The sequence below is a fragment of the Thunnus maccoyii genome, chromosome 6 (genome assembly GCF_910596095.1).
Source record: "Thunnus maccoyii chromosome 6, fThuMac1.1, whole genome shotgun sequence".
Classification (NCBI taxonomy): Eukaryota; Metazoa; Chordata; class Actinopteri; order Scombriformes; family Scombridae; genus Thunnus; species Thunnus maccoyii.
The window spans coordinates 25,877,354-25,900,960 of NC_056538.1; the positions used below are offsets into that span (position 1 = coordinate 25,877,354).

Sequence of the window (23,607 nt, forward strand, 5' to 3'; positions counted from 1 at the left end):
AATCCACCTCTGAGTACACTTAGTAGTTCTGTAGAATCATGTTATCAAATTTTATATAGACAGTATAGATTTTTTGCATAATTAAGAACAGTTTGCTGATTGTGCATGTGTGTTTCTGTTCGGTAGAGGGTCCATGTCTGGTTCATACCATCACGGGGGACCTTCTGCGGGCTTTGGAGGGGCCAGACCACTATCAGTGCCCACGACTCATCTCAGTGTCCAGTGAGGGCCACTGCATCATCTACTACGAGAGGGGTGGCTTCTGCAACTTCAGCATTAATGGGAAACTGCTGGCACAGATGGAGGTCAATGATTCCACCAGGGTAAGCTGACTGTTTTGACACCAGCCTGCCCTGAGAAAGACGTGGCTGCATCATCTGCAGTCTAGAATACTCAAATAATTATTATTTAAATCTTTTAAGTATGAAAGCTTTGATGCAAATACTGAAACATTTAGCAAAAACATTGCATGTGCAGCGATGGCTTGGTGTTTTCAATTTTGACAGGAAGATGATGCTAATGTGCTACAGGCTGTTTATTGGAAAGGAACTGATCTTTTTTACCGTACGGTCGGCTGAATAAATAACGTAAGAAAAGACAAAACAAGCTGAACAATGTTGTTAAAAAGGGCAGTGAGGGATTCATTAAACAGAAATCTGACTGATACAGTAGGTTTGGTAACGCATACAGTCCAAATCATCTTTTACAGGATTAATTTAAGTTGCTCCTGTCAGGTTTGTGAAATATAAATAATAGTATAAATATTACAAATAATAATCCATCTTAAATTTGTGCAAAAGCACATTGCTGCTTCATGTCATGCTCATACTTAACATCAGCTATAACAAACGTTAGCGCTCTGTTTTTGTTACATTACCATTTCTCATGTAACGACAATGATGAAACTGACGTAAACACCTCTTTATCCCTACTGCAGGCTATTCTCCTGAGCAGCGACGGCCACAACCTGGTGACAGGTGGAGACAGCGGCGTGGTGGAGATCTGGCAGGCCTGCGACTTCAAACAGCTCTACATCTACCCTGGCTGCGACGCCGGCATCCGAGCCATGGACCTATCACATGATCAAAGGTCAGAGCAGGCAGTTGTACGGTAGCAAATTTGAAGCCAGAGAGAAACTGTGTATGCAGAGAGCGATGTTTATGAACTATCTCCTGCTCATCATATACAGATCCTCTGATCAGGTGAATACAGGTAATAGACATGATCCCTTATTGATTTCCTGTATTGAATCGATACTAATCAAAAATAATTATATTTTAGTGGATAGAGTGTAGTGTACCTATGAAGAGAAAGTCTTGGCTTTACGATTTTTATTTAAATATAAAAGTGGTAAAGCCATATAATTTATCATTATGTGGGTTTATATGTGTTTGTGCTTGTGTCATCTGTGTGATTCCAAGTATGTTTGCTCACATTTAAATATTCTAAAACATTGTGCGGAAGTTGAGGTAAAAGCCTTGTTGCTTCATGGTTGTCAGTGTGTATTTTAGTTAATGGAATATCCACCATCCTTTTCCTTTAAAAAGAACCAACAGTTGCCATAGCAACAAAAGTTACAGGGGTATCTTCTAAGAATGCACTTCTTTTGGATGAACAGAAAACAGTGTAGTGCACAAATCTATCAGCAGGTCAGCAGCGTGTTTTGCATTCGTCAGGAGTCATATAACGGGTGCCTGGATTGCAGCGTAGAGGCGACAGTGTTCGCTCTGGGGCTATACGCCTGACGTCATCATTTGACCCTGGCAGTCAAGAGAGGTTACAGAGTTTGAACATTCAAGCTGCACTTTACGGCTACAGGCCAAATCCCCCTTAGCCCTCAACGGTCCGGGCCAAAACAAATGCCTGTTTCTTAAACAAATTATTTCTAAGTACCACCATCATGATGAACTGCACAACCTTAAGGTTGGTGAAAGTAAGCAGAGGACGGGCAGACATTTAGATTTATTGTGATCAGTATTGTTTTCAAAAAGCCACAAGTTATCAAGGACAAATAAAAATTGCAATTAAATACCATGTGCTACATTTTAAAGTTAAAATCAAATATTTTAAGAATTTTCTTATTCTGAAAAACTCCTCTTTCCTCAGTAAGTTAACATAAGGTAAGGCAAGTGAGCCCTGCTCTGAAACTCCATTTACAGAGGGGCATTCTGCTGCAGCTCTGTTCATTGTGCTTGAGCATTTAAGCCCTTGGGGTGTAGCAATATAAGACGACCCTGTGAAATCAGCTGCTTTTCCTACATACCAGCCCGCAGTGGACATGAGGGCAAAGGGGCTGCAGAAAGACACTGGGACTCAATGGTCTACTTCAGTTGTCAGAGGAACCCGGTAATTTACTGTCACAGCCCCTGATGACCTCTTATGCTTGTTTCACCCACCACTGTGGACATTTTAACAAACTATTCACATGAATGGAAATAATCTTTTAACACTGAACACATTTAATACATGTTGCTTCCTTACTCATAGAAACACACTGTTTGAAATAGAATCAATTATAAAATGTTTTTTTAAAGCCATGAGAATAAATGTATAGATTAATTGTAGTTTTCTATTTTCCCAACTCTATATGTTTTTCGTCTCATGGGATTTGATGATCTTTTTTTGTGGTTTTGTTGCTCTTCAGGACTCTGATTACAGGCATGGCCTCTGGAAGTATCGTAGCATTTAACATAGATTTCAACCGGTGGCACTACGAGCATCAAAACCGGTATTGAGGAGGGTAAAAGGCAGATCCGCCCAGCAGAAGGCAAGTGTTGAGGGTAAGAGGGACACCTATCAACCAGCGACCGCACTGTGCTGCAGAAGCTCCACCGAGCATGGAGGAAATCCAGCGTACTGGAGATCAGCAGCACGGTGAAGCTAATAAAGAACTAAGTGTGTTTACATGTGTGTCATCTGGCCTCTGAGGCAAAATCGTTGCCATTTGTCTGTTGCTGAACAATCGGGACACTTTTTTCTGTTGGTCTTCATGTCTTACCTGAGCAACAGCTGAAGCATTTCCCCAACCGAGTCGAGCAGATGCGTTGTTCTGGTCAAGGTGAGTGAGATCGACTCAAGTCAACACAATTCAACGGTTAAGTTAATAAAACATACCCAATGCAAGCCTTTAAGTTCCTGTTTCAAACTGTGAAAATGCAAAACAAAATAACTCCTGTGTTAGGAACATTTATACAACATTTGTATGGCAGATACATATCTCACTTGGAACACTTTTCTAGAAAAAAAAAAAAGGAAAACCTGTGTATATATGAACAGTGTAAAGTGTTTCTTCCCTGTAAAGGCTGAGAGATCTAAATGCTGTTAGATTAGCCACCATGTTGACAACATTTCCATCATGTGAGCCATGTATAAATGTTCAAAATGTCTGCAATGCACTTCAGATATTAGTTGGTTAGTAATACATGTATATGGCCATTGTTTGCTCATTGTTATCAACAGTGGTCAGATGTATGTATATGTGACAAAAAGACAAAAATGTTTGCTGTTACTTTGTTGTGTTTGTGTCTATATGGAAGAAGAGTCAAATTCAGTGTGAGCTTTGTCCTTTGTGAAATATTTGTTTTTGAATCATGATGTCAGCAAAAAGGATAATTGTGATATTTCTGTATTTATTTGAAATCGAGGACTATTTTGTTTATGAACGGCGAGTTATTCTTTTCTGTAAGATTTTAAAATGATTTAAATACTTCATTCAGTGCAACAATTACCAACATTTTTTTTTGGTTTTGCTCCAAAAACACATCCAGAGGATTAAATATCACATTTGTTGAATAGTATCTCATGACAGTTAAGGTGTTTGTGTATGTGGTAGAGCTGTTGAGACATTTTGTAAAAGGAAGTGTCATTTCTTAAGACATTCTGCAGACATTAATACTGTTACTTGTGCATCTAAGTTTTTCATTTTTTTTTGCCTATTTTTGCACAAAATGTTTGCTTGTTCATTGTTAATCTGAATTCATGAACACCATGCACTGGTAAGCAATATTATTACTTGGTTACTTAAACGGTCTAAGGAAGGCTTTCAGTTGTGTGACAAAATAAAAAAAATATCTAATTAACAACAGAATAATGTTCCAAAAATGACTATGGACTATTTTTGGTGATATGAAAGCTATTGTGTGCATTAAAATTACAGAAATGAGAAGTGGGTCGCTGTGAGATGACAATTTAAAACAAAATATGCAACAAAATAGATTTTGAGTTTGCACCCTGATTTTGTAGCGGTTCCACAAGACACCACTTTACCCAAAACTGAGGTTTTGCATGCTAAGAGCTACTGTAGACATTAGTCTCACTTTGATTTACTGTGAAATCATTTTTACTAGAGAATTTAAGTTTGCTTGAAAAAAAACTAATTTTGTTAATAAATTGTTAGCATTAAGCATTTTCGTTTCATTTAATATATTTTAAGATATTATGATTTATATCATTTTAATTGTATTGCCAGTTGTTTTTGCATATGTTTTGGAAGAGGTAGAATATGTTTCGAGCTTGTGCCATAATGTTAAAATCAATAACTGTAAATTCAACTGCTTTCATTTTTTTTTTTTTGTTGTGTTTTTAATAAAACTGAATCTACCAGTGTCAGGATATTTATTGTTGTGTAGGAGAGCAAGTCTCAAAACATTCATGCATGTATTAATGCATCTTTTAATAAAGTATGTGTAAATATACAGCACCACTCAAAAGTTTGGACACACCTTCCCATTCATTTGAATGAAAAAGTGACTGGTGACTTTTGACTGGTACTGTACGTTGGTAAATGAGTAACTGAAGGAAGAATTTTATTGAAGATCTTATAAACTTATGTTTGGTTTTACTGCCATCTGCTGTCTGGATTTGTTGCAGTCAACCCATCTGCAGCAGGCTGTCCTTCACACACAGCTGCCTACTGACTCATGAAGATAAGTCGCTGACTCACAAAGTAATTAAATTCTTTTTATTCCCGATTTTGGTACATTGTTGTTAAGTTTGCTTTTTAACCATAACAATAGATTTTTCTTGTGAATTGAAAAGAACTTACTGTTTTGTTCTCATTCAGATTGTTTTTATAACATCCTTACATTAATGGACTATGGATGGACATAATACAGAATTCACATTCCCTATTTGCTTCCACATAATACTGACATTCCCAGTTGTCTGAGTGCCATTTTTTTTTTCCAAACTGTATATAAACATTACATGTTTTTCAGATGATGAAAAACAGATACAGTATTGAGGAAGCTAACACATTCCCAAAAAGTCAAAATCACAACCTGCTTTTCCTTGTGCTTTTTGGTTTGCTCCCTTTCAGTCGAAACTTAAGAGCCCTTTTTCAACAAAGTCAGGGTTGTGATGTTACATTTCTTTTAAAATACGTATATACAAGTCTTAACTCGGCAATGGTATGACTATAGTGTGCCTTAACTGAACTGCATTCACCAAGACAGCACGTACAATGACAACAGAAATGGTTTCATATCTGACAGGTGTATATTGAACAGTAAAAGACCAGAACAACTAATTTAGGATGCATATTAGCACACATGCAGGGTACAGTCTCTGAAGAAGAGAAGAGGACATTTATATCCATGAATATCTGGTCTATAGTGAACCATGTATGAAGTGGTCAGAAGACATACAGTACCATACAGTCCAGAGAGCTAGACTTAATCATGTTGTTTGATCTGAGTATTTTTAAAAAAAGTCCGACAAGTATTGATTGAATGAACAAATATTCAGATAATGGATTTTCCTGGAAGCACTTTGCTGTATTTACCAACATTTAACTTGTTTCTTATTTCAGTGTGTGGAAAAAAAAGCTAATTACCTCCCTCTGACAGAGAAGTGTGTCAGTTGGCTGTCAATAATATTCTGGCAACAGATCCATTCTCACTCATTCCAGCATTGCGTTGGGCAGATTTGATACTGTGCTCGATGGGCGGTACACCTAATTGCACTTAAATCCATATGTGCCAAGGCAAGGCTTTTAACATGCACTTACTACCAACTACATTGCACTGACATTCATCTGTACCACCACCGAATTAACAAGCCCACACTCACAGACATGTACGGTAACAAAACTGTTTCACTAGTCATCCTCAAGCAAACAGGTTAGCTGGGCCATCAACAGTCAAACTTTAGCGTCCTCGATCATCGTCACGAGGTGAGCTACTGGGTGGCAGGACAATATCTGAAGAGTTCATTTGCAAAAACACATAAAAGCCATTCTTATGAACAGGTGTTTATTCATTTTAATAATGGCTTTTATCTGTTTTTGCAAATGAACTCGTCATTTGTCCTACACAAACAAACAAACAAACAAACAATCTGCTCAGTACATCTAATGCTTATGTTAACAATATAGCAGCATGTCTTTTCAGTTTTTATAAAGTCCTCTTAAACAGTGGGTTTAAGATTTATGCACCAGAACCTCAAGTACCACAGCACAGGGTAATCTAGATGTCAAATAGTATAAACAAGTGACTGTTACTGTTAAGTATTGTCTTGAGTGATCTGTTGTTGCATGAAAATTACTTTCCAAAAGAGCGTTTAAATCAGTATGATAAGTCATATGTACTGAACTCGTCATATCACAAAAATCAGGTAATTTAATATATAGAAGCTTAGGTTTCAATGTTCTGCATTTACCCTTTCCACTAAAAAGCTAAGTGCTTCATGAAGCAGGTTGGCTTTCCTGCAGTATACAATATTACCAGTAGAGGGCTCTACAGTACTACAATGGACCAGTGCTTGCTGTGTAGAAATAAGGCTTTAACAGTTTGGCTTTTTTTTGTTTTTTTTTAAGAAAGGGAAGGGAAAAGATATTTTAAAATGTTGCATGCTTATAAGGTGTATTCTGAGATCCAGAGAAACTAACTTGTCCCTCTGATCAACGTAGTCTGTAACTAAAATAAAAGTATTACGACGGAAAAAATAAAATGAGTACAGGCAGTCTGAACGTCCAAGTCAGCAGACTGAACAAAGTGTTGTCTTTCCGTTTTGCGCTCCACCCTCTCAGACGTTTCCCCTGGTGGGGTGGATGGTGCTGTGGCCTCAGGCAGGAAGCGAGAACGGAGGGGTGGGTGAACGGACAGTGTCGGCCGAACTTAAGGATTAGTCCTCAGACTCACTGGGGGAGAGGCTGGGGTTGACACTGTGGGAGGCGCCGGCACCGACACTGTGTGGGAGGTGGTGAGCGGGCTTCACATCATGGTGGCGTCTTCGTCGGAAAATTTGCTTCTCCTTATCAAGTGGGGTGGTCTGAGAGAGGGTGAAACAGCAGCAACCGTTAGGTTGATGAGGTAGATGAGGAGTGGTATCATCTAGAATTGACCAGAGTGCCTCAGTGGTGGTTGAGTTAAGCCAATGTGAGCATGCAGTTGTATCTGAAAAGCTGCATTTGTCTCACTACTTGTCCACTCAGAATATAATTTCATCTTGTGACACAGCAAACTAGCGCAACACACAACAAAACCAGTAAAAGCAACAAGAGGTAATATGGTCTGCCTGCGTCAGGTGTGTGACATCTTTACATCAGTGACAGCACTTCTTATAAAGAAACAAAAGTGCACTCAGACCTGGGTTGCTAAATATGTAACATGCACTCAAATGCAGTTAGCATTACAGATGCATAACTTTCTATGCAGAATAAGTAAATAGCACAGTGAACTGCACACCAGGTAGCCTTGGTGAGATGAAATCATTTGATCAAGTGATGAAGCTGATGAAGTAAAGAAGGGCGAGGCATGAGAAAAGCTCCATTTATTGGCAATGGGTCAAACCCTTTAGGGGATGAGCAATGGAGACTGCCAGCACATTGCCATGGAAGCACTTCATATATTAGTGCTACGCTGCACCGTACCTTATCCAGTACAATCCTGGATGCTGGTAGTGGTCCAAAGACCCTGACCTCTGGATGGTAAAGTCCTGGTCAAGTTGAGCAGAGAGAGACGAGCGCAACTCAGTGGATCACCTTGAACTTAAAGCATCACTGACCTGATTAGCATTAAACTATAAACTTTAGTTTCAACTGCTGCGATGAGAAGGAAAAAACTGGTAGAAATGTCATATCACCGTCAACTGACATTCTGTTAACTCAGAAATATTCCAATTTTGCAACTGACAACTGAGTTCATGGCTTACCTGTAAAATAAATAAGTATAAATATTAAATAAATAAGGCCAGATATGAGAAATGTAGAGGAATGCAATAGATTTTTCCCCATCAATAGCAGGTAGTAAAATAGCAAAATAGGTTATTTGCCTTCCTGCCAAGTTCACAAATCCAACTCAGCTCTGAAACTGTTCAAGAAATCATGTCTACCGAAACCTAGCAAATCTTATTTTTAAGTTCTCCTGACAATAGTGCTGACAGTCCATCTAACAGAAGGATGAGAGCCAGAGCACACACGGGAGGACCTGGCAGCAAGAAGCAGATGGATGGTATGCAGAATAAAGTGGAAAAGAGACTTTTTTTCATGAACTACAAAAATAATGTGTAATGGATTCATTTGCTTCAGGGCAATAGCAGGCAGTGCTGTCTTCAACTTAAAATTTAATTTTAATGACATCCAAAGCATAAAGATGAGAAGCTTCTGCACGTCTAAGGAATTAAGCAGTTGGTGCATATTGTGGTTCAAAACTTAAAAGTGCAAGTATTTTTAATTTTGCATCATTGCTGGAGCGCATTTACAAAAACAAAAAAGCACAGCTAGAATGTAATCTATCGCATGCAGTGTTAGTGTGTGGAGGGGTGCAGATCAGTCCTTACTGTAATAACTGACACTCCTGCTGTGGTGATGTTGAGCTTGGGCCCTGTGTTGAAGTGCTTCTTGATCTTCCCAGCCACAGGCAGCTGGTGCTGGTTCTCTGACACACCTTCATCCTGAAAAAACACACATACACATAACAAAGCTTCAGCAACTCTACCTGTTGTATCACACTGCATACTCTGTGATGGAAGTACTTCTATGAGCGCAGAAGATGATTCTGGTGAAAGGCTTGATTTCATAATCCTGAACTTACATTGACCCAGGGATGATCGAGCACCTGTACAGCTGTGTACCTCTGATCCACCTCTATCTGCAGCATCCCGGTGATCAGAGCCTAAAGAGAAACATATTAGCCATGAATATCCGGTAAAATACTGCAGCCTGAGACACCACAGCAACAGATCACTGACAGATTCTAGTGTTTCACGTGGAGCGTAGAGACAGCAGATGAAAAGACTACTTTCAGACACAAACCTTGGCTGTGTCAGACACATTGTCCCAGTATGGTGCTGGGAAATCAAGCTGGCCCCTCAAAATCTGCTCAAAGAGAACCTCCTGATCTTCACCACTGCTGTAGAAATTAAAACCAACAATCATTCAAAATCTTCTGCAAAGATTGAAGATGAAACTGTACTGAACACAGGCTATACAAATAAATCTCTGTATAAAAAAAAAGAGCAATACAGGTAATTCATATTATCAGGCAATAAGAGAAAAGATCACAAGAGGCCGCTGCACAAAGTGTGGACAGTAAAGAAGGAAGAACATGAGAGAAATTACTGAACCAAAGAAGAATAACAATAGATGCAACCAAGGCTTCTTTAATGGATAGAGGTATTTATTTGGTGCCAAATGTTCTTAAAGACTCAAAATAAACCTCCAGATACAGGAGCACATACCCACGGAAAGGAGGAAAGCCACACAGCAGTATGTAAGTGATGATACCAGCTGCCCAAATATCTACTTTGAGGCCATATCTGTAAATGTAATGGAAGATGACAGTTACTGTATCAGAGAGACAAAAGACATCTGCAAGAATCACTGTTAACTTTTGTTTGGGATAATGATACATTTTCTAACTTTTCCTCCGAAGCTATGTCCTAATCATCATGCCTCCATTGTAAACCCCTCTGACTCACCCCTTCTCAGTAACGATCTCTGGTGCTACATAGGTGGGAGTGCCACACACAGTATAGAGGGGCCCATTGACGACGGTAGCCAAGCCGAAGTCCCCTAGCTTCAGAGATTTACTACCATCATGGTGCTCGTATACCTGTGTAACACATCCAATAAGGGGAAATAAGAAACCTTGGGTGATACGGTCACCAATTATTATACATCACTGTAGTAAAGCTTCCATTAATGAGCACTATGTGGCAGTAAAATTAGCCAACGGTTGCAATGCAGAAACTTTACAGGGTTGAAAAAATACAGACTACATCTATCTACATTACAGTAAAAACAGACTTTTGTTCATCTGGAGACATTTTGAAATGAACAATATGAGCAAAGTAGAGGCCCTATAACTTAAAATTCTGTGATAAAGGGAAAATCACATCTTGTTATATGCTATTTTTTTCATTTAGACTAACTAATTCATCCCTTACTGTTTTAATCAATATATTCATTCAATTGAGAACAATAATACTGACAGAAACTTTGAGTTTAAACGATGTCATGCCATCACTGCCAGTACAGAAGCTTTATAAAGTCATACTCACCAACAGGTTTTCTGGTTTTATGTCTCTGTGGACAATATTGAGACTGTGCAGGTACTTGATGGCGCTTGCCAGATTGAACAGCATACAGCTGGCATCCCGCTCTGTGTATTTGTTGGAAGAGGTGATGGCATCAAAGAGGTCACCGCCCTGCAGAAAGAATCATATGGATGTGAAACAGTGCAAGTTGCCAGTTTTGCAGGTGATGCAGGTGAGAGGTTTTAAATCCATTACCAGGTATTGAGTATCCATTTTTTTGTAGATTAATAACAATTAAATAAAATCAGATGTCTAGTAAAAGGGAATGTGGATAAAACAACACTAAATGCTCAAGCAATATGTCAAAATGGGCCCTGACATGCCACTGTGACATCTAAATGTTGACATCTCTTTGTAAAAATTAATAAATGTGTCGTACCTTAACCAGCTCCATTACGAGATAGAGATCACTGTAGGTGTCCATTTCCTCAATTAAAAGTACGATGTTGGGATGTTTCACACGCCGAAGGATTGACACCTCACTCTGGATCATGTGCTCCTGCGTGCACGACACAGGAAATTTAATCAAGGGAAAAATCTATAAATACTGAATAAGTTATGAACATACAGTAATTATCAGTGGAGCTTACTTTTCAGTCATTTCAGAGAAAATATCAAACAAACTAGTTTCAGAAACAATCAGTCATCTTGAATGACAGTTGATATAATTGTGAAACTCCTTAATACATAATAGCCATGTACATATGATCGTGTTATTTAAATAAGAGGAGAAAAATATCTAGACCCAAGATTTTAGGTCTGGAAGAGATAGCGCCATCTTCTGACCAATACAGAAATTAAAGAGGCATCAAAATGAAGAAAAGTTCAAAATTATATACCAAAAAGAATCTCCATGACAACGAATTAGCCAAAACTTGGAGGTATAATAATTAAAGTCAGCAGATGCAGAGACAGGCTCACCTTTCCTCTGCATTTATCTTTGCTAATGATTTTCAGAGCATACTCTCTTCCAGTGGATCTCTCCATACACTCTCGGACCACAGCAAAGTTTCCGTCCCCTAAAGTCCTCCCCACTTTGTACCTCTCTGCTATGGAGGCAGGGACTGATGGGTACTCATCCATGGGCTCAGCTGTAGAGTGAAACAATAGATTATAAACAGTATTAAATACATGACTTGCAGACAGTGTTTTTTCAGTGGGTTTATGTCTGATGCAATGTCTTACCTTCACTGCCAAGCCCATCTCCTTCATCCATTGAGCTGCAAACCTTGGTAGAGGCTAAAGAGAGTGAAGAGCCACTGTGCTGAGATCCCTGGAAAAAAAGAGAGACAACCATGGAGTGACAACAAAAGACACCCTGATAAACTTGTCTTACACAAACTTCAGAGAAGGCAAAGCTTGTAAAAATGTGATTACAGCCAGCTTACACAAAGCCTATTTGTTCCACTCTGCCAGCCTAGAGTATGCACTTTGAGAATAGACAGAAAGAAATCAAGCGTGGTGAAACGTAACACCAACCTTTTCACCAAGATAAAGACTGGCATGAAGTCCGAAAAGGGATTGAGAGAAAATATCATCTTCTGCCACAGCCACAATGCTAACCCCAGCCAGCCTTATGATTAATTAATGATGGTATCACTGATAATTGGATTTGGCTCAAGAGTTGACTGTGCTATGCAGTCTCACAACGTTGTTGTCCTTCACAGATCTAAGATAATCACAGTGAAAATGTGCTGCAGTACAGATAATGTTTCATCCAAAAGAAGAAGCTTCATGATACATGTACAAACACAGCACTGTGCAGATGGAGGTACATGAGGTGTGGCTTTTTTTGTCCTGAACTCAGAAACATGTAACAAAGTTGATATTTACATCAGTGTATGCAGACCTGTGATCACCTATACCATCAGTGTTTTCAGTCTCACTACTGCTAAACAAAAACAAACATTAAGCTCAATGGTGTAAATACTAGTGGTGGCTAACACATTTTCTAGGCAATATTCTGATGAGAAATCAATCAAACTTATTCCCATCAATTAACTACAAGGTTTCTTTTAATTTGATGTTACTACAATACTTTAAAGCTTATTCATTGATGAAAGGGATTGTTACATGTCTTAACTAAGCCTCTCTGGTATAATAAATGGCATCATTTAAAATAAATATTGTATATAATATAAATCTCTATCTTTATAAATCTAACTTTATTAGCTTGTTCAAAGAAACATCCATTTTCATTACCTGACGTCTACGGAGGCTAGCTGGACTGGTTGGAGAGGGACTTGGAGATTTTCCAGATCGAGGGGTGGACAGCTGACTGCCTGCAGTCCCATTAGCTGTAGGCACAGCAGAAATGGAGACAAAACATTAGCAAAATGATTAAATAATGTAGAGGCCTTTTTAAAAGGGGTATGTATATAGAAATAATCCTGTGAGAACAATGTTTGAAACTTTAGAGCAATAAATTTACCTTTTGTTTGTTTCTTTGTGTCAAGATATAATATTGCATACTAACTGTGTACAGTATACACCTTTTACTAATATCCATAGTGTACTTTTTTGCAGTTAGTAAATAAGAAATCAACATACAACATGGTTTTATACTAGCAGGAAATTATGCAATACATGCATCAAGTGTTCCTGCAGCTGTTTCACTACTATCCACAATACTTTCAATTTTGTCCAGCTGTGAGTAAATCCTCCATTTCCTCTGCGTTACATTGTGGGAGAATAGTGACCATCAACAACACACTCAAATCAAGAGCTTTTTTTAGTATGTATTCCAACTGTTTTGCAGTATACTTAATTTTGCCACTTTTCCACAGTGAACACACTACAAACTCTAAACCAGCTTACAATTAGTGTGTAATATGGATTTGGGAAACAGTTAAAGTCTCACCTGAACCAGTGGATGAGGGGGACTTGCTTCTGCGGGACATCCCGCCACTTCTTGGGGAAGAGCGACCCTGCAAGGAGGGGAGCCGTCCATACGATGCAGACTTTGCCACCCTGCATTCTATAGATGAAGGGGGGAAAAAAAACGATAATACTAGGCTACCTAAATTTTACCTTTATCCATCTGCTAGAAAGGCAAAGAGCAAGGCTTCTATGGAGCTCCAAATACTAGCAGCTACAAAAGCTTTATCAGTATGACATCAGTGATAGGGACTAATTTCTGTCATCAGACTAAACCACAGAGCCACAAACATAATACACAGTTCAGTCCAACTGCAAGCACAAAACTGTGCTTAAGCTGTAACAGCACTCCATCGAGCTTTCATAATTTCTACCAGAAGGTCTTTATTAAATGTTTGCCAATTTCATTCACAGTGTTTGGTGTGACACCTCCCCAATTTTTGATAAAGTCTTGCCCACACATATAAAACACAAATTTAGTGAAATGAGGTGGCAGCATATTCTCTACATCACCTCATAAGGTAGACTAGCAGTACTTCTAATGGTATGAGGAATAACAGTATGAGGAGGAACAGAATAGATGAGAATAGATGTACAAGTAAAAACAAGTACAACAGTAATAGTTTCACTGTTTGGCACATCCAGTATTTACTTGGGTTATGGGTTATTGGGGACAGGTTAATAAAAAGCTATTTGAAGTACAACAACACATAACCTGAGGGTGTTTGTGCTATGCTCTTCCCACTGAGCGATGTAAGTCATAAGTCTTTTTATAATTTAAAGTACACTTACCACTTTCATCCAAATTGAAGTCATCTTGATAACGGAACTTCTCAGGGCCACAAGCGATGAATATATCGTCATCTCCAAAAAAGTCCTGAAGGCAGGTGATCTGGTAAAAATAGAAATGTTTCTGTGAAACAACTAGAGATTTGAAAAAGAGAAATCAAAGTTGCACTTCATCACAGAGCTTTGTCCAGTCAATCAGTCAAGTTTTACATAATTGCATAGTTTTATATGCAATGTGCACTCTCTCCAGTGATACATGTTAATTCCAAAGACAGTCGTGTTGTCTTGAACTACCTGACACACCAAGAAAAATCTAGAAAGCATCATAAGCATTGCTATCGTTTTTCAATCAGTGCACAGACCCGCACACTGACACTGTCTGCTGCTGCACTCCCGAGCCAGTTTGGACCACTTCCAAACTTTAATGGAGCATCTTGGGAAGAGATTCAGTAACAATTCTGTTAAATTGACAACAGCGACCAACACCCATAGAAACACCTCAGAGGACTGTGTAGTTTTCAGACAGCATACTAAGATGGCAATGTCATGTACATAAAATATATTGAATGAAATGAAATGACTGTTCAATACATTCACAGTGATCTCTGAATAAATATTTACCATTAGCAAATGTATTGTGCTTCTACCTATGACTATGATGCAAAAACGGCTTATTACATATATACATTAATTAAAAACAGACCATAAACTATGATTTTCTAATATCAGTTTAAACTGGGAATTGCATAACCATATACAGTTTTACTGTATTACACACGTGTATATTCAGAGGCTACAGTACAATTTTCAGCAAATGTCTAAAGTCAAAGTTCAAACAGGTCCATGCAAAAACACCATAAACATCACAATGACCTTCAGCCTTTGTAATGTTATGAACAAATGACCATTTGAACCTTTGCCTACCATGATTTGTCATATTCAGTAAAAAAAAAAACACTTCTCAAATCTAATTTTACAAATGTATGGATGTAAAGAGCTACTTTTTTCCTCAAAATCAAACATTTTCAGGTCATCTCAGTGTCCAGGTGAGAAAACAATGCTACTGGCTTCAAGATATGAGGTTGCAGTTGAGCAGATACACTGTAATTGCATATTCAAAGTGGCCAAAGTACATGGGGAAAATTAATGTTACGATGTGTGCAGCATATGAATAATGGAATTAATAATTTTTTTCTCCGGTATATCAGCCTGGCTGCAGATGAAAATGTCTCTAGGGTGACCACTAAGCAAAGAAAATCTCATTTTAAACCTGTTGGATTTCATGCAGTACAGTCTGTGACAAATGCAGTCTGCCTGTCATTAAATTGTTTCCATTCCTGGTGGGAGATTAAGTTAATTGACCTCTATTGTCCTGCACTATTCAGTATAAAATGTAAAATATAAAACATGTCTTTAACAGTCATCCATTCAGGGAGCCAATCATATTAAGACACAATGAGGATAATTCTTCAAGTGGAAGCATTTTTATAATTTACTAGATCTTTTAGTTAAAATCTGATGTGTGATGGCATAAATAAACTAAACCTAAAATCTATTAAAAAAAAAAAATCGTAAAATAAACTGAAAAGTATACAACTATAACTTGTTATATGGTTGGCAGTGATGCTTAAGAACAGTCACTACCTATGCTTTGATCTCAGATGAAAAGAAATGTAAATGATAATCGTTTTCTACGAAGAGGAAATATATGACTGAGTTGATGCATCTGCTGCTGTCATTAACAGAAGCCCATCTCAGCGGATGCAGCGTCATAAATAAATGAAGATGCTGATGGAGTCCTGACCTTCTACTCAAAAGGGTTATTGATGTACTTAACTACAGCAGTGTGCCAGAGAAGGTAGAGCTCGTTTTCATTTCCTCTCAGAAGGCCTCAGCAAAACCTTTAAACGAAATGTGATGCCATATTGATATTAGTTATTAAGTGCATTTTTTTTTTTAAATCTTGAATTACGGCATCCTCAGTGCTCATAACTAATAACTGTAGTAAACAAATGTTTTTTACGATGTAGTTGAGGACAACAAGGTTAATACTGAAATCTGAAAATAAAATCTGATGAGAAATATAAACACAGCTAATTGCAAACATCCGATATGTACAGTACATACATTATTAATAGTCTCATTAAGCATGGAAAGTTCACCAGGAGTCAAATACGATAACTCAAGCGCTGAACAAAGTAGGCCAGACAAGAAAGCCACCACAATCTGTCCACCACACTGTCCTCTAACCATATATTAAATGTCATTATATCATCCGTCTTAGTTACGGTACAATATGCCAATATTCTGGTTCCTGTTGTATAAATCTTTGATTTCAGAGAAAATGTACCAGTAAATTTGAGAATTAGCATTATATTCACATACACTTACAGTAAAAAAGTATATAAATAAAAAAAGGAAAATATCGTATCAATCATTTGCCAAAAATGAAATGTTGGATTATCCACCAAACAAAAAGGGATTGGTTTATCAGTAACCTGCAGCAAGAGCCCCTCCTCTAACAACCAAAGGTCATTCAGCCATGACATCTTAAAATAAACATTGAGCACTGACAAAAGGGCTTAATATGGCCCCCACTCTGACGGCCCCTGCCCCCCACCCCTCCTCCAAAAAGAGTGCGAGATCCCAAAGGGAGGAGAGCTGCACAGTCGTTGCCAAGGAGACCAGGCAGAATCCCGGCTGAGTTTGGAACGATGAGAGGGACACGGCTACTTTAAGATCCACTGTCAGTTTCTATCTGGAGCACTGAGCGGTACAAACCGCAGACAACAGAACAATGTCACCATCAGTCTGGAGAAGACAGAATAATGCAGAACACCTTGTAAGTACGACGTTGTGGGATCAAATCAGGCTTAAGACCTTTGTTGAATGTCACTCCCAATCTTTCTCTTAAGAATCGCCAAATACAAACAAAACAAAAAAAAAAGCCCTTATAGACGATAAGTAAATCTAATGAGTAGTAAGGATCATGGCAACAGGCTTTGATGGTATACGATTGCCATTAAGGGTTAAAAGCCATTAAGAGACATCTAATCAATTAACAATGTCCAACTTAAGGGTGACAAAACATGCTTCATCTAGAAAAAAAAAGAAAAAAGGTCTTTCTTGAGCCAAACAGAGCTCACTGATATCATTAGAGCCACTCCCCATTTTCAGATTTGACATCAGCGGTGTTACATTTGTTCATCTTAAATTCTAGGAAATAAGAAACCTCATACTTTTACATTTTACAGCATAACTAGGGCAATCATGAATGTGCTGCTTTATATTGATCACATATGTCTGCTGGCTCAGTGACACAGCAGCTCCATCAGGCCTACCCTCCCCCTAACACACACACACACACACACCTCTTGCAGTCCTGGAGCATTCTGTGCAAATATTGATCGTCAGGGTTTTATCTGTGATTTCCGCAAGCACAAGCGTTGCTCCTGAAATTCAGACCAAAGGAAACACAATAGGAGGTATGCAAGTTATAGAAGGTAATCAATCTGAGCCATGTAAATTACCCTAAATTACTCAAAAGACACACAATCTGGTAATAAAATGTTCCACCAACGGACAGGTGGAGCTCTCCAGGGTGCTGAATCTCCCCTTTGAAGTGAGAGACACAGCAGCCACTTGCTCAGCACGACAGGGAGAAACATGACTCATCTTCACATTTAATTTTGAATTGGGTCTACTGCATTTTGCATGAGTAGCCCTTACATACAGTCTGAGAACATACTTTAATGTTTTTACATGGTTTTCAGGAATGTAGGGTCAATTATTTGCTGCAGTCTGTTTATCCACCCTCTACGGTATGTACTCTTATGTCCTGTAAAAAGAGCAAAGGATGTAAACAGAATATCCACAGAAAGAAATAAAAAACATGATCAGTGTGAACCTGACATCTAGGATTCAAATATGATCTGCTACACAAAAAGTTTGGACACACTGAGTCAAGTGAATGGGAATGTTCGTCCAAACTTTTGACTGGTATTGTAACTGAAGACAGATATGAGAAACTGCAGTCTTAGAAAGTGCTGGTCAGCACTATGCATTGATGTTTAGCTCCATAAAAGACACATTTGCGACCAAAGTAGACATTTAAACTCATTTACAGAAGCTCACACGTTTCAAGCACTCTGTCCTTGTCAATGAGTTTCTATATTTAGCCCTTAGTAGTTCTAGCAATGTCTGATTTTCAACAGCAGAAAGACCATTTCCAAGTCATTTTCTGAAAAGGATTGCTCAGTGATATCATGGGAGTAATGTGCCATTTCATATAAGGAAGCATTTTAGAATATTTATTCATTTATAATCATGTTAAATCACCAAGAGATGTTTAGGAAGTATGACTAAACTGTTAAATTTAATATTTTGCTTTATCATCATTAACTGAAACTGTATAGCATTATCTTAAAGTAATGCAGACCCCTATATATCCTTTAAACCTTTGCTCACAGTACTTATTTGACATGCTGTAAAATTAGAATGCTGCAGAAAGTGTAGTAAAACCACAACTCCCACTTTAACTGAAAGCATAATTACAAGCTTCTTAGAACAAAATGAGGATAAGAGAGAAAAATTCTTCTATATACCAAATGCAGTGGGACACTGAGCAGGCGACTGCTCTGTGATTAATAGCCAAGTCACAGCAGTAGGTGAGAGGAAAGCCAGACAGCCTTCCTATCTTTTATCCTTCCTTCTCCCCTTTAGTTACAGTGAGAGGTTTCAAATAGCCAGAACTTATAATTATACATTCCATCAGCAGGACAGAACTAACAAATATTTTAATCATATGTTTCTACATTAAAAAGTGTTTATTTTCTTAAGAATAGTACCCACTAAGATAGGCAATTAGTCTCTCTATTTTGAACACCCACTTAAATTTAATGTCACTGAGCTGCAGGAGAACGACATTTGATCATTTTAAACTACTTTGTGAAACAACTGATTTCCTAAGAAGGCAAATAGCCACATGCAGCTACGCATCATGCAGAAATGACGTCTATGGTATGAGACCAATAGAGATTCATTGTGTGCACACAGGAGATGGTAGAGTCAAGGTCAAATTGAAGAAATGAATGGAAAGCATAAGTTAGGTTCTGCTGCGTGACACTTAGAGCACCATAAATCAACTAACCACTTCAAATCTGAATCTGATTTCAAAACCATGAATGAACCATTTATCACATCTATTGAATAATTTTACCATGGAGAATAAAGCCTCTGCTTTCATGAATTGATGTCAAGCCAGGCTCTGTCCTCGAGTGGATGTTGACATCAATTTCAACAAGAAGCATTGACTCTAACACAGAGAAGTTAGTGGTGTGCATAATACAATTACAGTGCAAAGCCATAGCCATTACAGTGGGGATTGGAATGCCATAGGCCAAGTCTCCTCAAACCTACTCAGTCATGCAAATACTCACTGCTCCATCCCACGCATAACAGCAGGATCACACCAGGCCATGGCATGCTCTATTGCCTAAAAAGACCTTGTCTGCAGGGCGTCTGTTTGTCTATCGCACTCTCTCTACCTTATGTTTGTACTACTTTCCCTGTGGATAATTCTATTTTTATCAGTCATCTGAGGCTCACAAAGTGCAGTCTAAGACCATTAACTTGGTTGTGTCCATTTGGCCAAGTTAATCCTGACTCTTGTGGCAGAAAACCATTACAGAATGACTCAGCAGTATGGAGGAACAGCCAACAAGCAGAGCCACCTGCTACGCAGAGCCAAGAGTCCAAAATAAATATGAACAAATAAGAAATTAAAGAAATCTCTGGGCTGTTACTTCCATTGTACAACAGACAGGGGGATTAACGTGATTGACTGAGAATATCACCAGGGATCACACTATATTAATGCCTCTGTCCCAGGACCCAAAGTGCAAGCAGGTCATTTACCAAAGGGTAAACGTCCGTGAAAACAGGCCCTTTGTTGCCACCGGGTGCTCGTTTGGCCATCTGGAGTCACAACATGACAAAAAGCACAAAGAAGGGAAACTAGAGCACAGAACTGCACTGCCATGCACATAATACAACAGCTAATTAGGAAGGCATATATAGGACATTTAAAAAAAAAAAAAAATCAATTTGCATTTTCATGTCCAATTATACTTTATTACATATTATTCTAGGAAGCAAAGACTGTTTAGTAATGGATATGTGATTTGTTTGTTGGTGTGAAAAGCACCAACTGTTCCCTCTACACAACATTACAGAGCAGGTCCTATCCTGAGATTAGACTGTAGCTCTGCCATGTGCTCCATCTTGCCGCCATGTGTGTAATAAGGCTGACAGACCAAGCACTGCATCTATGAGCTCTCTCACACTACACCTACAGCCCTGACATCACTACTGCACCGCTCTGCCGCAGAGGCTGTTCCTTAGCAACCAGCTCAGGAAAGCATGTCACCATAGAAACCATCAGAGGAAAAAAAAAAAAAAAAAAAAAATCATTATATTTTGTGATAAGGATACTAATAGAGAGTTGAGGTAAGTTTGTGAATAGGTTTAGTTGAAGAGCTGAATATTTAAGTGGGATGTTTTGTAACTTATTTTCTCAGTAGATTTTAAGTGCAGTTGCCTTCCGGTTTTGTCCATCCATATCAGCCCATAAAGCTGAACCCACATCTCTTGTAATTGCTATAATATCCGGAGGAATGTTAATTAATTAAATGGATGGGTATGATGTTTGCGTGAAATAAGACACTTGCACCGAGGATGATCACTACGGTATAATAATATTCATAATGGATATTGTATTGTGTTCTTTTCCATACCTGGGAGAAAAGAGAATGCAAGACAGATTCTTATCAGGGTGCAAAAAGTCACTGATCAGATTGCTCTCCTGGTTCTAACTCAGTAAGTGGATATCCATTTCATATTCCTACCAAACAGTAGCACGCTATTAAATGGAGTCCTAGAAACCTATTTCTCATAATAGATTTACCAAATATTCCCAGCTGTCTCTCCTTGGGAAAGGAAGCAATTCTCAAAGACATGACAAAGACATGTCTGAGGCAAAACTGTATTTCTTCTAAACCTCCAACATTCCCTAACTTTGCAAATCAAGTTGATCCCTTATTCTGTGTTGACTGCAAATGTGTGTTAAAGGTTGCCTTATGTACACTGTGCTGAGCTAATAAAACTGAACAGCAGAACAGCTGTCCTAACAGCAAAATCTGTATATGGGTAAAGCACTGAACCAAGGCATAAACAGATGCACAAAATGTCATGCTAGTCTCCTTTTGACTCTTTTCCAACAGTAGCATCCTTCCCTCTTCAGGGCAATTAATGTATCAATGGAGGAAAGATACATATGGGAACCAGTGGGACTCTCATAAGTGTATAGCACTTAAAAGGTCCTGCAAGAAAAAAACATGACATCAGTACCAAATGTACAAGGAGATCATCAACCAACTTCACTTGCAACTTGTGTGCCAAAAACTGTGCCCTGAACTGCATGGTGTGTAGTTTGCAAGTGGCAATAAGTGCGTTTAACGCTTCCATGTGACAAGAGCCTAGGGAGCACTGAAAATCATGCACAAACAGAGGATATACAAAAGATCTGTGAGACCAAAAGCAGATATGATTCTTTAATTGGTACACAGTTAACTACTACATTTTTTATACAGATACATCTCATGCTGTAACTATAAAGTTTAATTGTGAACCTCTGTTTAGCATTTAAATTTCTTAGACTTTCCTTGGCCCATTTCCCAAGTAAAAAGTTGTCGTCTACTTTAAAAAACAAAAACAAATCACGAGTAAACTAATATCACACTACATATTTTATTTATCCCCTTACACTGAAAGCTTATTTGTTTTGTCTAAGACTTCCGTTGCCTGATTTGAATGTTGTCCAATTTGTATCCTACTGAGAAATGCTTGACCAGATACTGTATGCAGTTCACCAAATTACCACTATGAATGATAACTTAACACCTACCATCTTGCCGTCGACTGTATATATCCTTTTGACGATTCCGGAGTCCAGCATGATGGCGTCTGTGATGTCAGTCATGACTTGCTCAAAGGAGTGTGCAGTCTTCTTGTTGAGCAAGATCCGTACGGCCTTGCGAGGCTTTACTCCACTGCGGACAATGGTTACCAGTTTGGGTCTGATGAAGTCCTTGGTCTCCTTAGTTTCTGGGGCTCCAGCCTTGCCACTACCAAGGGAAGAAGGGTCACGGAGGGACACAGCAGTCTTAGCACCACCCGACCAGTTGGGATTTACATTTTTTGTGTAGTCCAGCTTCTTGTAGGGCTCTATGGATGCACAGACATAGCTTTCTCCTGCACAAATCAAGAAAGATTAACAGATTTCCCAATTAATCCACAAATAATTGGTTACCTCTGCTCTACAGGACTGAGGAGGTCACGCATTTAGTTAAGATCTGCTTACATGATCTCATATCACAATGTAAGCACATTTTTGGGCAAACTTACAACCATTCAAGAAAATTGCTCACCTTCCACCAGCTGGTCCATACTGGTGATCTTAATCGTCCCATCAATGGAATATATGGTCCGCACCCCTTGGGGCAGGTTGACATTATCTGAGAGACTTCTTGTGAGGTCAGCCAGGAGTGCATCTAGAGACCTAAACCTCTCCTGAGAAATGGCATACAAAATCCCTTTGAAGTAGCGGTCCCCATTGCGGTAGAAACGAACCTTCTTGGCCTTCTTTTCTAAGCTTAGTGCTTGCAGTGTCCTGGTTCTGTACAGGCTGCAGTGAGCGCTATGAGTGGGACTGGGGAGCCCATTCCCTCTCGAGCCCCTTCGGGTGTATCTCTGAGCCTTGTCCCGCTCATCAAAGTGCTCCAGCTCCATGACCGTGCAATACTATGACACCCTAAATAATACAAGGAAAATTGCTATTTCAGTAAGATCTTTCACTTGAACTTACATACAGCAATAAATTAGAGCAATTAGGCTCTCTGTCAGTCTAGTTGCTTACATCCTTAAACAGCAAAGATACAAGCATTGATGCTGCTGGTGTACAGATTATGAAGTAACATGTCACACCCATTTCATGCTCCCCGGTTTGACTCAATGCAATATTTATAGCAATAAAATTCACATGCATTTGCGATAGATAATACAACATCATAACTGCACAAGCCTGACCTTGGCTAAAGGGTAATAGGTAGATTAAATAATAAAACATAGCATATTGCAAGAAAATGGTGCAGAATATGAGTTTTCTTGTTATGGTGCAATTTCTCTTACCTTTGAGGTGAGGACAGATGCAATCAAACGTGTATCTGTAAGCGGAACTTATCTCAATGAATCATTTATTCATTTGATGCCTCATATGAACCATGCGTCCCTTTGTTGCCCCTGTGATGGTGCGTCTGCCTGTCTGCCGTGTGTCTACTCTGCTGTGGT

At 38.7% G+C, this 23,607-nt stretch overlaps 2 protein-coding genes across 12 annotated transcripts in view; one reads left to right on the top strand and one right to left on the bottom strand.

Moving 5' to 3' along the window:
• Nucleotides 1-4,585, top strand: part of nbeab (neurobeachin b) — a 205,827-nt gene extending 201,242 nt beyond the window's left edge. For 5 of the 9 annotated variants that reach the window (XM_042414356.1, XM_042414357.1, XM_042414361.1 and 2 more), the window contains 3 exons: nucleotides 127-323; nucleotides 938-1,089; nucleotides 2,645-4,585. In XM_042414356.1, the coding sequence (XP_042270290.1) occupies nucleotides 127-323; nucleotides 938-1,089; nucleotides 2,645-2,735 (440 nt within the window). In that variant the 3' untranslated portion in view covers nucleotides 2,736-4,585. The remainder of the gene's footprint in view (nucleotides 1-126; nucleotides 324-937; nucleotides 1,090-2,644) is intronic. The other 4 variants (XM_042414358.1, XM_042414360.1, XM_042414362.1 and 1 more) reach the window with 1 other exon arrangement.
• A 361-nt stretch (nucleotides 4,586-4,946) lies between these two features.
• LOC121898883 (serine/threonine-protein kinase DCLK1-like) lies at nucleotides 4,947-23,539 on the bottom strand. 3 transcript variants are annotated; one of them, XM_042414379.1, is made up of 16 exons: nucleotides 23,449-23,539; nucleotides 22,689-23,071; nucleotides 22,166-22,512; nucleotides 14,206-14,305; nucleotides 13,397-13,513; nucleotides 12,739-12,833; nucleotides 11,722-11,809; nucleotides 11,458-11,627; nucleotides 10,916-11,035; nucleotides 10,501-10,647; nucleotides 9,919-10,052; nucleotides 9,679-9,756; nucleotides 9,254-9,347; nucleotides 9,033-9,113; nucleotides 8,779-8,892; nucleotides 4,947-7,269 (listed from the first exon to the last, which is right to left on the bottom strand). In XM_042414379.1, exons 2-16 carry the CDS (start codon nucleotides 23,047-23,049, stop codon nucleotides 7,123-7,125), a joined length of 2,193 nt encoding a protein of 730 aa, XP_042270313.1. In that variant the 5' UTR covers nucleotides 23,050-23,071; nucleotides 23,449-23,539; the 3' UTR covers nucleotides 4,947-7,122. The 3 variants fall into 3 exon arrangements, with proteins under 3 accessions (XP_042270313.1, XP_042270312.1, XP_042270314.1); XM_042414378.1 differs by having other exon boundaries at nucleotides 9,254-9,350; XM_042414380.1 differs by lacking the exon at nucleotides 4,947-7,269 and adding an exon at nucleotides 7,763-7,935 and having other exon boundaries at nucleotides 9,254-9,350.
• Nucleotides 23,540-23,607: the final 68 nt, after the last annotated feature.